Here is a 10,922-nt window from a genome sequence, read left to right as displayed (position 1 = left end):
TGACTCGGTCATTGCATTTATAAACATATCAACTTTCATCCACTGGGGACGATAAGCGGTACCAATAGCGATTCTATAACCATTTAGTTTCAGACTAATCCACATCTGTTCTACATTTTGACAATAAGGATGATCCAACACACGCGCATTTATTCCACGCCGAAGATAAAAGCCGACTCCGCCTCCTTTGTCTTTTGGGGCAAACACAGAGCGCGGCACGTGTCGTAGTCTGTACCCAGGTACATTGGGAGCGCGTGCATCTTCGCCTTCATAAATCCACGTTTCATTTATGGCCAGTACGTCGACTGCATGTCGCTGTATAGCGACCCGTAACTCGTCATGCTTACGTCGATTTCCGAGTGAACCAGGGTTCAAAAGTCCTATTGTGAAATTTTTCCGCTGTATAAACCTTATAACAAAACTAAACGAAAGCTGTATATAAAAGCAATTATCTAGGAGTAATTTTAAAACCGTTAAGTGGCGCCAAATAAGACGATAAATAGATACAACTATTATATATATATTTATTATAAAAAAGGTACCCTGATATATATTATGATACATAGTATAATACGTAGTATAATATATAGTATGATACATATTATAATATAACAGTCCATATAACATTAGTTCATCATATCTTGTGATTTCATATACTCTTTTGGAATAACATAGCCGTGGATAGACCGTCAATAACATGCATCTCAATATTAGGCAAACAATATTTTGTGAGAGACAACGTAGGAAATGATGAAGCTTGTTCAAAAAAATATTACTAATATAAGTATATAACAAACATATAACACATATACCGGATGTATAAGCATTTTTTAATACATCAATCAGAAAATATATCTTAAAGTAGACCAACAAAATTCCCAAAAAACCCACAAAACAGTACAATAAAATATTAAAACAAATTAACATGAAACATATAGTATCCAGAAAAATAGCTTTGTTTTTGTTAAAAAATAGTAATACTATGTTATTGCATATTTCCATATTCGGACCCAACATTACAGTCTTCAAAAACCCTGACTATGTCACAATCCGTGCGAAGCCGGATACTTGCCGTTCCCTGCTCTTTCCTTGTATATATTTTACCCTCACGGGTCCATACGAATCTGAAATTTGCGCGCTTTGCCGCCTCTCGCGCCTTTTGAAATAGGCGTCTGTTTACTTTGGTGAGCCTCTCGTTTACATAAAACTTACGTGATGGACCCGGAGCCTGGAGATCCATGCCCTCCGTAGTGACGCCGCGACGCACGCGCGCCGCGCGCAGCAGCGAGTCGCGGGTATCGCGCCGCGCCAGCCGCACCACGAGAGGCCGCGGTCGCCGCACCGCGCCTTCCTCCGCGGGCGCAGGCACCGGCCCCACTCGTTGCGCCTTAACTACATCACGCTCTTCCAGTTCTACGCCTAGCTTTTTGGCTACTGTCAAGATCAAATGGGTCGTGTTTTCATTTTTTCCCTCTGGGAAGCTAGCGATTTCAATATCGTTTCCGAGTACCTCTTGATCCCGATCCTGAATTTCTAATTTTAGTTGAGACACTGTTTCCTCTAGCGCAATTATTCTACAACTTTCAAATTCTGTTTTCTTGTTTTCAAGAGAATCTATTCTCGCCTCCATCCTGTCCATTCGCATATTGACTGTGTTGGCAAAAGAGTCAATTTTGTCGATTTTATCGCACATCCTGCTAATCTCTCGTCGCATAGCTCGAAGTTCCTCCGCTAATGCCTTCACATCCGTCATAGGATCCTGTGAGTTTATAGATTCGTCCCTTGAGTCATTTAATACGAACTCCTCCACAGCAGGTGTAGGTTTCATCCTCAGTGTCACGTTTTGGTTGTCACCAGATGGGCCCGTAGAGGTCGTCATACTCTCATCACTGTTGCTGACTGGTATCGACTGCTGTACACGGACAGGAGGCTTAGACAATGTAGTATCGCTTCTTAACGAAACGATGTCGAAGTTCTTTTTCGTCTTAGAGATAACGATAAACATTTCCTAGCCAATGTAACGCAATTGTCGCGATCGTTGTGTCGAACGGATCGTTCGATAAACAAACGAATATTGGCTATGGTAACGAAAATTTAGCTGTCAGTTTCAAATTGGAACAAACAAAGCGGGATTATTCTAAAGTTTAAGTGAGTGTTTACTGTGAGTGTGGTGAGTCGTTTTTAATTGATATTATTAATTCTTGACGCTTTTTAATAATCTTATAGCAAAACTTTGATAGTGTTAAATTATTAGAGTGTTTTTACATAGTTTTTACGTAGATTTCTTCAAAATTAAATAGAATCATCGTGATTGTAACTGTTCAAAATAAATATAGTTATTTTTTTTATTTTTAGTGTTAAAGAATGGATTCTAGGGTAAGGGCAAGTCCCGAACAACTCTCAACTCTACTGGAGTATATGGAAAGGTAGGTAAATCCAAGTTATTTTCCATTTCTTTTAAATTCAATCGTACAAAACTTTGGTACCATTTCAATCGCTAATGTAAACAATGACGCGATAATAACAATGAAGCATTTGTGTATTGAACCGTTGCTTATGTTACAGTCATGGGGACCTGGCTAGGCCTGTTGCAGGGGCACAAGGTCGAGTACGGTCAGACCAATTATGGTCTGATCTTACTAATATATTAAATTCCGTTGGTGGTGGTGTCAACAAAACAACAGACAAGTGGAAAAAAGTAAGTAATGACTAGCAATTCTATTCCAATAGCCGTATTTGAAGAGTCTTTGTGATTATAAGTTCTTTCTATGGAAATTACTCAGATATTTAGTTATATTTAATAATCTTTTCTACATATTACATGCCAAGCAATTTGGATGTGGATCTGGTATAGATAAAGTCACAAGTTACAATCTGCTTTGATGTGCAAATCAAGCACCTAGAATATCATATATTATTATCACATATGTGCAAGAAGAGGTAACAGGGATGTTAGGAATTTTTCGGTCCAGTGGAGTGTGGAGACCAATTTTCAACTTATGTGGTTGTATGCATACTTATGACTGATAATTCCAAAAAGGTATGGGCCGATTTAAAATCCAAGACTAAGAAAAAAGGTCTGACCTTGCGACAACATGCCAGAGGGACTGGAGGTGGACCGGCTAGTCAGAAATCCTTGTCGCATTTGGAGGAAAGGGTTCTGGCTATTATCGGCCCAACAGCAGTGGAAGGACAAGACTCTATACAAGAGCTTGGATTTAGTGTATGTATTAACCTTATTTTCCAGTACCTCATGTAACAAAATTATTAGCTAAAAATCAATACTAACTAGGTAAATCTTGTTGAATAAATATTGTACTTGAATATTAGAAATTAAAAATTTTAGCCATTACACATATATAATTAGATAAAACAGTATACTATTTAATTAAGTATCTACATATTCAATAAATATCACCATAATAACTTTTTCAGAGACCTCAATCTTCTGCACCTGCACCCTCTCAATCATCTGCAGTTGTTGCCCAAGAAGATGATCCAGTATATGTGGACTATGGTGGTGGTGTGGTTAAATATTAAAATAAGTAGATAAGTATATTGATAAGTTAAAAGACTGGATACTTATTAAAATTGTTATATTATTATTATTATTTTCTTTTTCATTTGATACTAACTTAAGAAAATATACTTAAGCTTAAATAAAATGAAACTATAAATTATAGACTCCGCCTCCTTTGTCTTTTGGGGCAAACACAGAGCGCGGCACGTGTCGTAGTCTGTACCCAGGTACATTGGGAGCGCGTGCATCTTCGCCTTCATAAATCCACGTTTCATTTATGGCCAGTACGTCGACTGCATGTCGCTGTATAGCGACCCGTAACTCGTCATGCTTACGTCGATTTCCGAGTGAACCAGGGTTCAAAAGTCCTATTGTGAAATTTTTCCGCTGTATAAACCTTATAACAAAACTAAACGAAAGCTGTATATAAAAGCAATTATCTAGGAGTAATTTTAAAACCGTTAAGTGGCGCCAAATAAGACGATAAATAGATACAACTATTATATATATATTTATTATAAAAAAGGTACCCTGATATATATTATGATACATAGTATAATACGTAGTATAATATATAGTATGATACATATTATAATATAACAGTCCATATAACATTAGTTCATCATATCTTGTGATTTCATATACTCTTTTGGAATAACATAGCCGTGGATAGACCGTCAATAACATGCATCTCAATATTAGGCAAACAATATTTTGTGAGAGACAACGTAGGAAATGATGAAGCTTGTTCAAAAAAATATTACTAATATAAGTATATAACAAACATATAACACATATACCGGATGTATAAGCATTTTTTAATACATCAATCAGAAAATATATCTTAAAGTAGACCAACAAAATTCCCAAAAAACCCACAAAACAGTACAATAAAATATTAAAACAAATTAACATGAAACATATAGTATCCAGAAAAATAGCTTTGTTTTTGTTAAAAAATAGTAATACTATGTTATTGCATATTTCCATATTCGGACCCAACATTACAGTCTTCAAAAACCCTGACTATGTCACAATCCGTGCGAAGCCGGATACTTGCCGTTCCCTGCTCTTTCCTTGTATATATTTTACCCTCACGGGTCCATACGAATCTGAAATTTGCGCGCTTTGCCGCCTCTCGCGCCTTTTGAAATAGGCGTCTGTTTACTTTGGTGAGCCTCTCGTTTACATAAAACTTACGTGATGGACCCGGAGCCTGGAGATCCATGCCCTCCGTAGTGACGCCGCGACGCACGCGCGCCGCGCGCAGCAGCGAGTCGCGGGTATCGCGCCGCGCCAGCCGCACCACGAGAGGCCGCGGTCGCCGCACCGCGCCTTCCTCCGCGGGCGCAGGCACCGGCCCCACTCGTTGCGCCTTAACTACATCACGCTCTTCCAGTTCTACGCCTAGCTTTTTGGCTACTGTCAAGATCAAATGGGTCGTGTTTTCATTTTTTCCCTCTGGGAAGCTAGCGATTTCAATATCGTTTCCGAGTACCTCTTGATCCCGATCCTGAATTTCTAATTTTAGTTGAGACACTGTTTCCTCTAGCGCAATTATTCTACAACTTTCAAATTCTGTTTTCTTGTTTTCAAGAGAATCTATTCTCGCCTCCATCCTGTCCATTCGCATATTGACTGTGTTGGCAAAAGAGTCAATTTTGTCGATTTTATCGCACATCCTGCTAATCTCTCGTCGCATAGCTCGAAGTTCCTCCGCTAATGCCTTCACATCCGTCATAGGATCCTGTGAGTTTATAGATTCGTCCCTTGAGTCATTTAATACGAACTCCTCCACAGCAGGTGTAGGTTTCATCCTCAGTGTCACGTTTTGGTTGTCACCAGATGGGCCCGTAGAGGTCGTCATACTCTCATCACTGTTGCTGACTGGTATCGACTGCTGTACACGGACAGGAGGCTTAGACAATGTAGTATCGCTTCTTAACGAAACGATGTCGAAGTTCTTTTTCGTCTTAGAGATAACGATAAACATTTCCTAGCCAATGTAACGCAATTGTCGCGATCGTTGTGTCGAACGGATCGTTCGATAAACAAACGAATATTGGCTATGGTAACGAAAATTTAGCTGTCAGTTTCAAATTGGAACAAACAAAGCGGGATTATTCTAAAGTTTAAGTGAGTGTTTACTGTGAGTGTGGTGAGTCGTTTTTAATTGATATTATTAATTCTTGACGCTTTTTAATAATCTTATAGCAAAACTTTGATAGTGTTAAATTATTAGAGTGTTTTTACATAGTTTTTACGTAGATTTCTTCAAAATTAAATAGAATCATCGTGATTGTAACTGTTCAAAATAAATATAGTTATTTTTTTTATTTTTAGTGTTAAAGAATGGATTCTAGGGTAAGGGCAAGTCCCGAACAACTCTCAACTCTACTGGAGTATATGGAAAGGTAGGTAAATCCAAGTTATTTTCCATTTCTTTTAAATTCAATCGTACAAAACTTTGGTACCATTTCAATCGCTAATGTAAACAATGACGCGATAATAACAATGAAGCATTTGTGTATTGAACCGTTGCTTATGTTACAGTCATGGGGACCTGGCTAGGCCTGTTGCAGGGGCACAAGGTCGAGTACGGTCAGACCAATTATGGTCTGATCTTACTAATATATTAAATTCCGTTGGTGGTGGTGTCAACAAAACAACAGACAAGTGGAAAAAAGTAAGTAATGACTAGCAATTCTATTCCAATAGCCGTATTTGAAGAGTCTTTGTGATTATAAGTTCTTTCTATGGAAATTACTCAGATATTTAGTTATATTTAATAATCTTTTCTACATATTACATGCCAAGCAATTTGGATGTGGATCTGGTATAGATAAAGTCACAAGTTACAATCTGCTTTGATGTGCAAATCAAGCACCTAGAATATCATATATTATTATCACATATGTGCAAGAAGAGGTAACAGGGATGTTAGGAATTTTTCGGTCCAGTGGAGTGTGGAGACCAATTTTCAACTTATGTGGTTGTATGCATACTTATGACTGATAATTCCAAAAAGGTATGGGCCGATTTAAAATCCAAGACTAAGAAAAAAGGTCTGACCTTGCGACAACATGCCAGAGGGACTGGAGGTGGACCGGCTAGTCAGAAATCCTTGTCGCATTTGGAGGAAAGGGTTCTGGCTATTATCGGCCCAACAGCAGTGGAAGGACAAGACTCTATACAAGAGCTTGGATTTAGTGTATGTATTAACCTTATTTTCCAGTACCTCATGTAACAAAATTATTAGCTAAAAATCAATACTAACTAGGTAAATCTTGTTGAATAAATATTGTACTTGAATATTAGAAATTAAAAATTTTAGCCATTACACATATATAATTAGATAAAACAGTATACTATTTAATTAAGTATCTACATATTCAATAAATATCACCATAATAACTTTTTCAGAGACCTCAATCTTCTGCACCTGCACCCTCTCAATCATCTGCAGTTGTTGCCCAAGAAGATGATCCAGTATATGTGGACTATGGTGGTGGTGTGGTTAAATATTAAAATAAGTAGATAAGTATATTGATAAGTTAAAAGACTGGATACTTATTAAAATTGTTATATTATTATTATTATTTTCTTTTTCATTTGATACTAACTTAAGAAAATATACTTAAGCTTAAATAAAATGAAACTATAAATTATATACAGACAGAATTATCTAGTCAGTAGAATGCTGCATTCTACTGACTAGATAATTTCACATAGCCCTTCCTCGAATTAACTCGTTTTGATTAGTGTTGGTTGTAGAGGTGTTATGCTGTATACTTTGATCTTCACTACCATCAAGAGCCTCAGCTGGCATATCTGTTGGAGCAGGTAGTTTAGCATGTATTGCAATATTATGCAATACACAACATGCGTTAATAATTCTGCTAGCCACGTAAGGCTGATAGTGAAGAACACGGTGTCAAAGCATACACCTCCAACGAGCCTTCAGTAATCCAAAACATCGTTCTATGCGAGATCTGGCTTGCACATGACGTCTGGTATATATTTCTTCTTGGGACCCTTGTTCAGCATCTAGTATAAGCGTCATCAACCAAGGTCGCTGTGGATATCCAGAATCCCCTGAAATTACATACTCAATAAATATTTTATCCTACTACTATTATAAAGGCGAAAGTTTGTATGGATGTTTGTTACTCTTTCACGCAAAAACTACTGAACCGATTACCATGAAATTTGGTATGTCGGTAGCTGAAGACCCAGAATAACACATAGGCTACTTTTTATCCCAGAATTCCCGCGAATTGATAGGGTTTCCATGCGGACGAAGTCGCGGGCGGCCTCTAGTTCAAAATAAATTGAAGAACTATAATGTATACTTGGGTGGCAAACAATGAATACTAATTTAATTTAGTTGATTTCCAATAGTTTATAGAAGTAGATGTATTATTTAAATGAAATACTTTACATATGTTTATTCCATATAAGTTTTTTATCTATTATGGTTTGCAATGAAATATAAGAAAAAATGTCTTACATACCTAATAACCAAACATGTTCACCACTTTCATGAAGCCCTCGCATGAAAGTCTCTACATGACTAGCGGACCATATGTGGGAGTCATGTGTAGCACCACCAAATTTTGAATTGACATTAACTATTTTTAAATCGAAATCGCATATCTGGGGAAAAAATATACAAAACAATTTGTTTTGGGGATATAACAATTGATTAAAAGTTATATAATACTCAATCTGTGTGATTTGTCCCTATATATTTATTTACATGTGATACCTTTGACAGGTATATTCAGGCCATTTGAATTGAATTAACACTTTATTGCACAACATATAAAGAGTAGTATATTTAGGTGTTTTGATAATAAAAATTAAGTCTAGTTTCTTACCACTTGAACATTTAATTAATGATATCCTTTTCTATTAAAAAATGAATATTCATCCTCCTCTGGTCTTACTATAGCTATATGGGTACAATTAATGCACCCAATAATTCCAGGCAAATTATGTCTTATATGGAATCTGGAAATGTTAACAATTTTATAACAAATACTGGCTGTAGGCCTAGGTGACAAATATTAAGAAAGGTTTTATATCTTTATAATTACACTTACTTCTCTTTGATTAAAGATCTCTCATGTGGTGTTTGTGGAAACATTATCCACCTGCTGACCATCCAATTGTGATTTAAAGAATTCACAACCTCCCTGACACAGCGACTTGTAGTCCGCTGTGTCAAATATTGTCCCACACCTACAATTGTCTGGTATGACCCTGTGGCTAAAAAGCTTAGAGTACACAGCACCTGAAAAACAGTAATGTCTCTGCATACTCGTGTGGTTTTCTTTATAGGATTAGACTATAGAAATTTCTATAAGTATTCTAAGTTTAGAGATAAGTATACTTATTTCCCTATGAGGTTAATCCTTATGAAAGTTCTTACCTTCACTTCCAGGGAAATTTCATTGGATCCTTTCAATCCAGTATATCTTTTTAGTTCGTCGCATAATCGTCGAAAAGTTTTTTTATCAAGCCTGAAATGTTGTATAAACAACAATTCCGGCATATCTTCAATCGTTTCCATATGTCTTCTTGATGAAAATCGCCTTTGACGCCTCACCCACGTATTCTCATTATGTGCAGCCCACAATAAACGTAAAGAATGCATTTTTATATAAATAAAACTGTATTAACGCAACGTAGCCCTTGTACACAAATCACAGCTGACTGTAATTTTCGGCCATTTTGTAGCGATATCGTCAGCCCCCAAGCTTTCGTTATTATGGCGAACACATGTCGAATCGAACGATCGCTCCCGAAGAGAAAGCGAACGTCAAAAGTGCCGCTTGGCTACGCATTTGTATTGAAATAGGCGAATAAACAATTCGCTAATTGACGATTTCGTTTCGTTTTCGACATGAATGTAAACATTGTCTACCAATTTTGTTATCGATCTCGATCGATCACGTGATTTAGCGAAGGCTTATGTCATCCCATACATTTTTTTATTGCCGAACTTCGTCATCGTTTTCAAAATGTTACTTTGTCTAAGCCCCCAGGAGTAGTAAGGTTTCCTTGTTTTGGTATTTTATTTACACATTCAGGACACCTCCAGGTCTTCTTTTTCTCTGAATCCGCAGAATAAAATGAGCGGTAACGTTGAACGCTTATATTTAAACAAATTATATCATATGCCGATTTACAAAGTACACAGCGCAGATATTCCTTCTTCGACAATGAATTTGAACAGGCAGCACAGTTTTCAGCCATGGTGGACTTTAACGATGACGGTTTCATTTTATGGATTTACTTTATACCAGTGTCGCCCTCTGTGAGTGAATGACTGAGACTGCAAATATCTGCCCTATACCACTTATATCTTAGTTCTCACAATACAATGTAGATGGCGGTAAATTTATCTTCACGATCAGCGCCCTCTGCCGTGGAGTAGCGAAAAGTTAATGGCGCCGCTATAGTAAATAATACGTTAATATTGAAAATTTAAAATTAATGTATGTTTCACTGCTCTAAAGTTTATTGATAGTGTGTATCCAGTTCAAGTATAAGTCACTGCTAATATATACACAAAAATGTTAATGTAAAGTGTTCATTCCCTGACGTTATAGTAACTTATCTGAAAGTCCCGTTATTTCCATAATCCAATGGTATTTTGTGTCACAAACACTCACACTTGGCTATTGCAGTTTAAGAATCAAATTTATATTGTCACTTGGCTAGTTCAATAACATTAAGTATTTTAAAAATTAAAAATTCTACGGAGCACTGTGTTGATGTTACGCCACCTAGCGGCCATTAAACTATGAACCTTTCGAAGTGACCAGTATTCATGCGACTAGTAAAAATAACTATTCCATTACATTACCGTGTTTTTCGGAATTTAATGAACAAGATAACATTACCCTATTTGTTTACGACTTCCATCAATTCTTTGACGGCCTTATAGGACTAGATTTACTTAATAGTTGGGAGTCTAATATAGATTTAAAGAACAATATATTATCTACTAAGAATGCTAATATACCTATAAAATTATATGATTCGCGTAATGTTAATCTTTATGAGGATATAATCCCGGCTCAGTCTTCAAAATTAGTAAGAGTACCAATTAACGCCAAAGATGGTGATGTATTAGTGTCTAACCAAACTATGTGTAACTGTTTAATATCGGATTGCTTAACTGAAGTAAAAGACAGTCGTGGTTGGGTTGAGGTCACTAATCCAACAGGTAATGACGTCATTTTCTCTATGGATCGTCCCGTGTCAATAGAATTATTTAATGTTGAGTTTACTAGTAACGATTATACTGAAATAGCTAAACGCGCCGAACTAGTTTTACCTAAACTCCGTACTGAACATTTAAATCCTGAAGAACTAGCTAATTTAAGAGCGT

The 10,922-nt window shown here is 36.7% G+C and overlaps 5 protein-coding genes across 5 annotated transcripts; 2 read left to right on the top strand and 3 right to left on the bottom strand.

The window, feature by feature from the left end:
• Positions 1–985: 985 nt before the first annotated feature.
• Positions 986–2,005, bottom strand: LOC132904328 (uncharacterized). The gene has a single exon (XM_060954255.1). It carries the CDS (start codon positions 2,003–2,005, stop codon positions 986–988), a length of 1,020 nt encoding a protein of 339 aa, XP_060810238.1.
• On the top strand, positions 1,936–3,611 carry LOC132904243 (myb-related transcription factor, partner of profilin-like). Its single transcript, XM_060954167.1, has 5 exons — positions 1,936–2,170; positions 2,356–2,426; positions 2,566–2,698; positions 3,041–3,223; positions 3,436–3,611. Exons 2-5 carry the CDS (start codon positions 2,365–2,367, stop codon positions 3,538–3,540), a joined length of 483 nt encoding a protein of 160 aa, XP_060810150.1. The 5' UTR covers positions 1,936–2,170; positions 2,356–2,364; the 3' UTR covers positions 3,541–3,611.
• An 882-nt stretch (positions 3,612–4,493) lies between these two features.
• On the bottom strand, positions 4,494–5,513 carry LOC132904327 (uncharacterized). The gene has a single exon (XM_060954254.1). It carries the CDS (start codon positions 5,511–5,513, stop codon positions 4,494–4,496), a length of 1,020 nt encoding a protein of 339 aa, XP_060810237.1.
• LOC132904286 (myb-related transcription factor, partner of profilin-like) lies at positions 5,444–7,119 on the top strand. The gene is made up of 5 exons (XM_060954215.1): positions 5,444–5,678; positions 5,864–5,934; positions 6,074–6,206; positions 6,549–6,731; positions 6,944–7,119. Exons 2-5 carry the CDS (start codon positions 5,873–5,875, stop codon positions 7,046–7,048), a joined length of 483 nt encoding a protein of 160 aa, XP_060810198.1. The 5' UTR covers positions 5,444–5,678; positions 5,864–5,872; the 3' UTR covers positions 7,049–7,119.
• Positions 7,120–7,129: 10 nt separating this feature from the next.
• On the bottom strand, positions 7,130–9,264 carry LOC106139484 (putative nuclease HARBI1). The gene is made up of 5 exons (XM_060954214.1): positions 8,955–9,264; positions 8,626–8,816; positions 8,401–8,533; positions 8,035–8,176; positions 7,130–7,615 (listed from the first exon to the last, which is right to left on the bottom strand). The coding sequence occupies exons 1-3, from the start codon at positions 9,177–9,179 to the stop codon at positions 8,416–8,418; spliced, it is 534 nt and encodes a 177-aa protein (XP_060810197.1). The 5' UTR covers positions 9,180–9,264; the 3' UTR covers positions 7,130–7,615; positions 8,035–8,176; positions 8,401–8,415.
• Between the last annotated feature and the right edge of the window lie 1,658 nt (positions 9,265–10,922).

Source organism: Amyelois transitella, chromosome W (assembly GCF_032362555.1).
Source record: "Amyelois transitella isolate CPQ chromosome W, ilAmyTran1.1, whole genome shotgun sequence".
Classification (NCBI taxonomy): domain Eukaryota; kingdom Metazoa; phylum Arthropoda; class Insecta; order Lepidoptera; family Pyralidae; genus Amyelois; species Amyelois transitella.
This window is presented reverse-complemented; position numbering and strand designations above follow the sequence as displayed.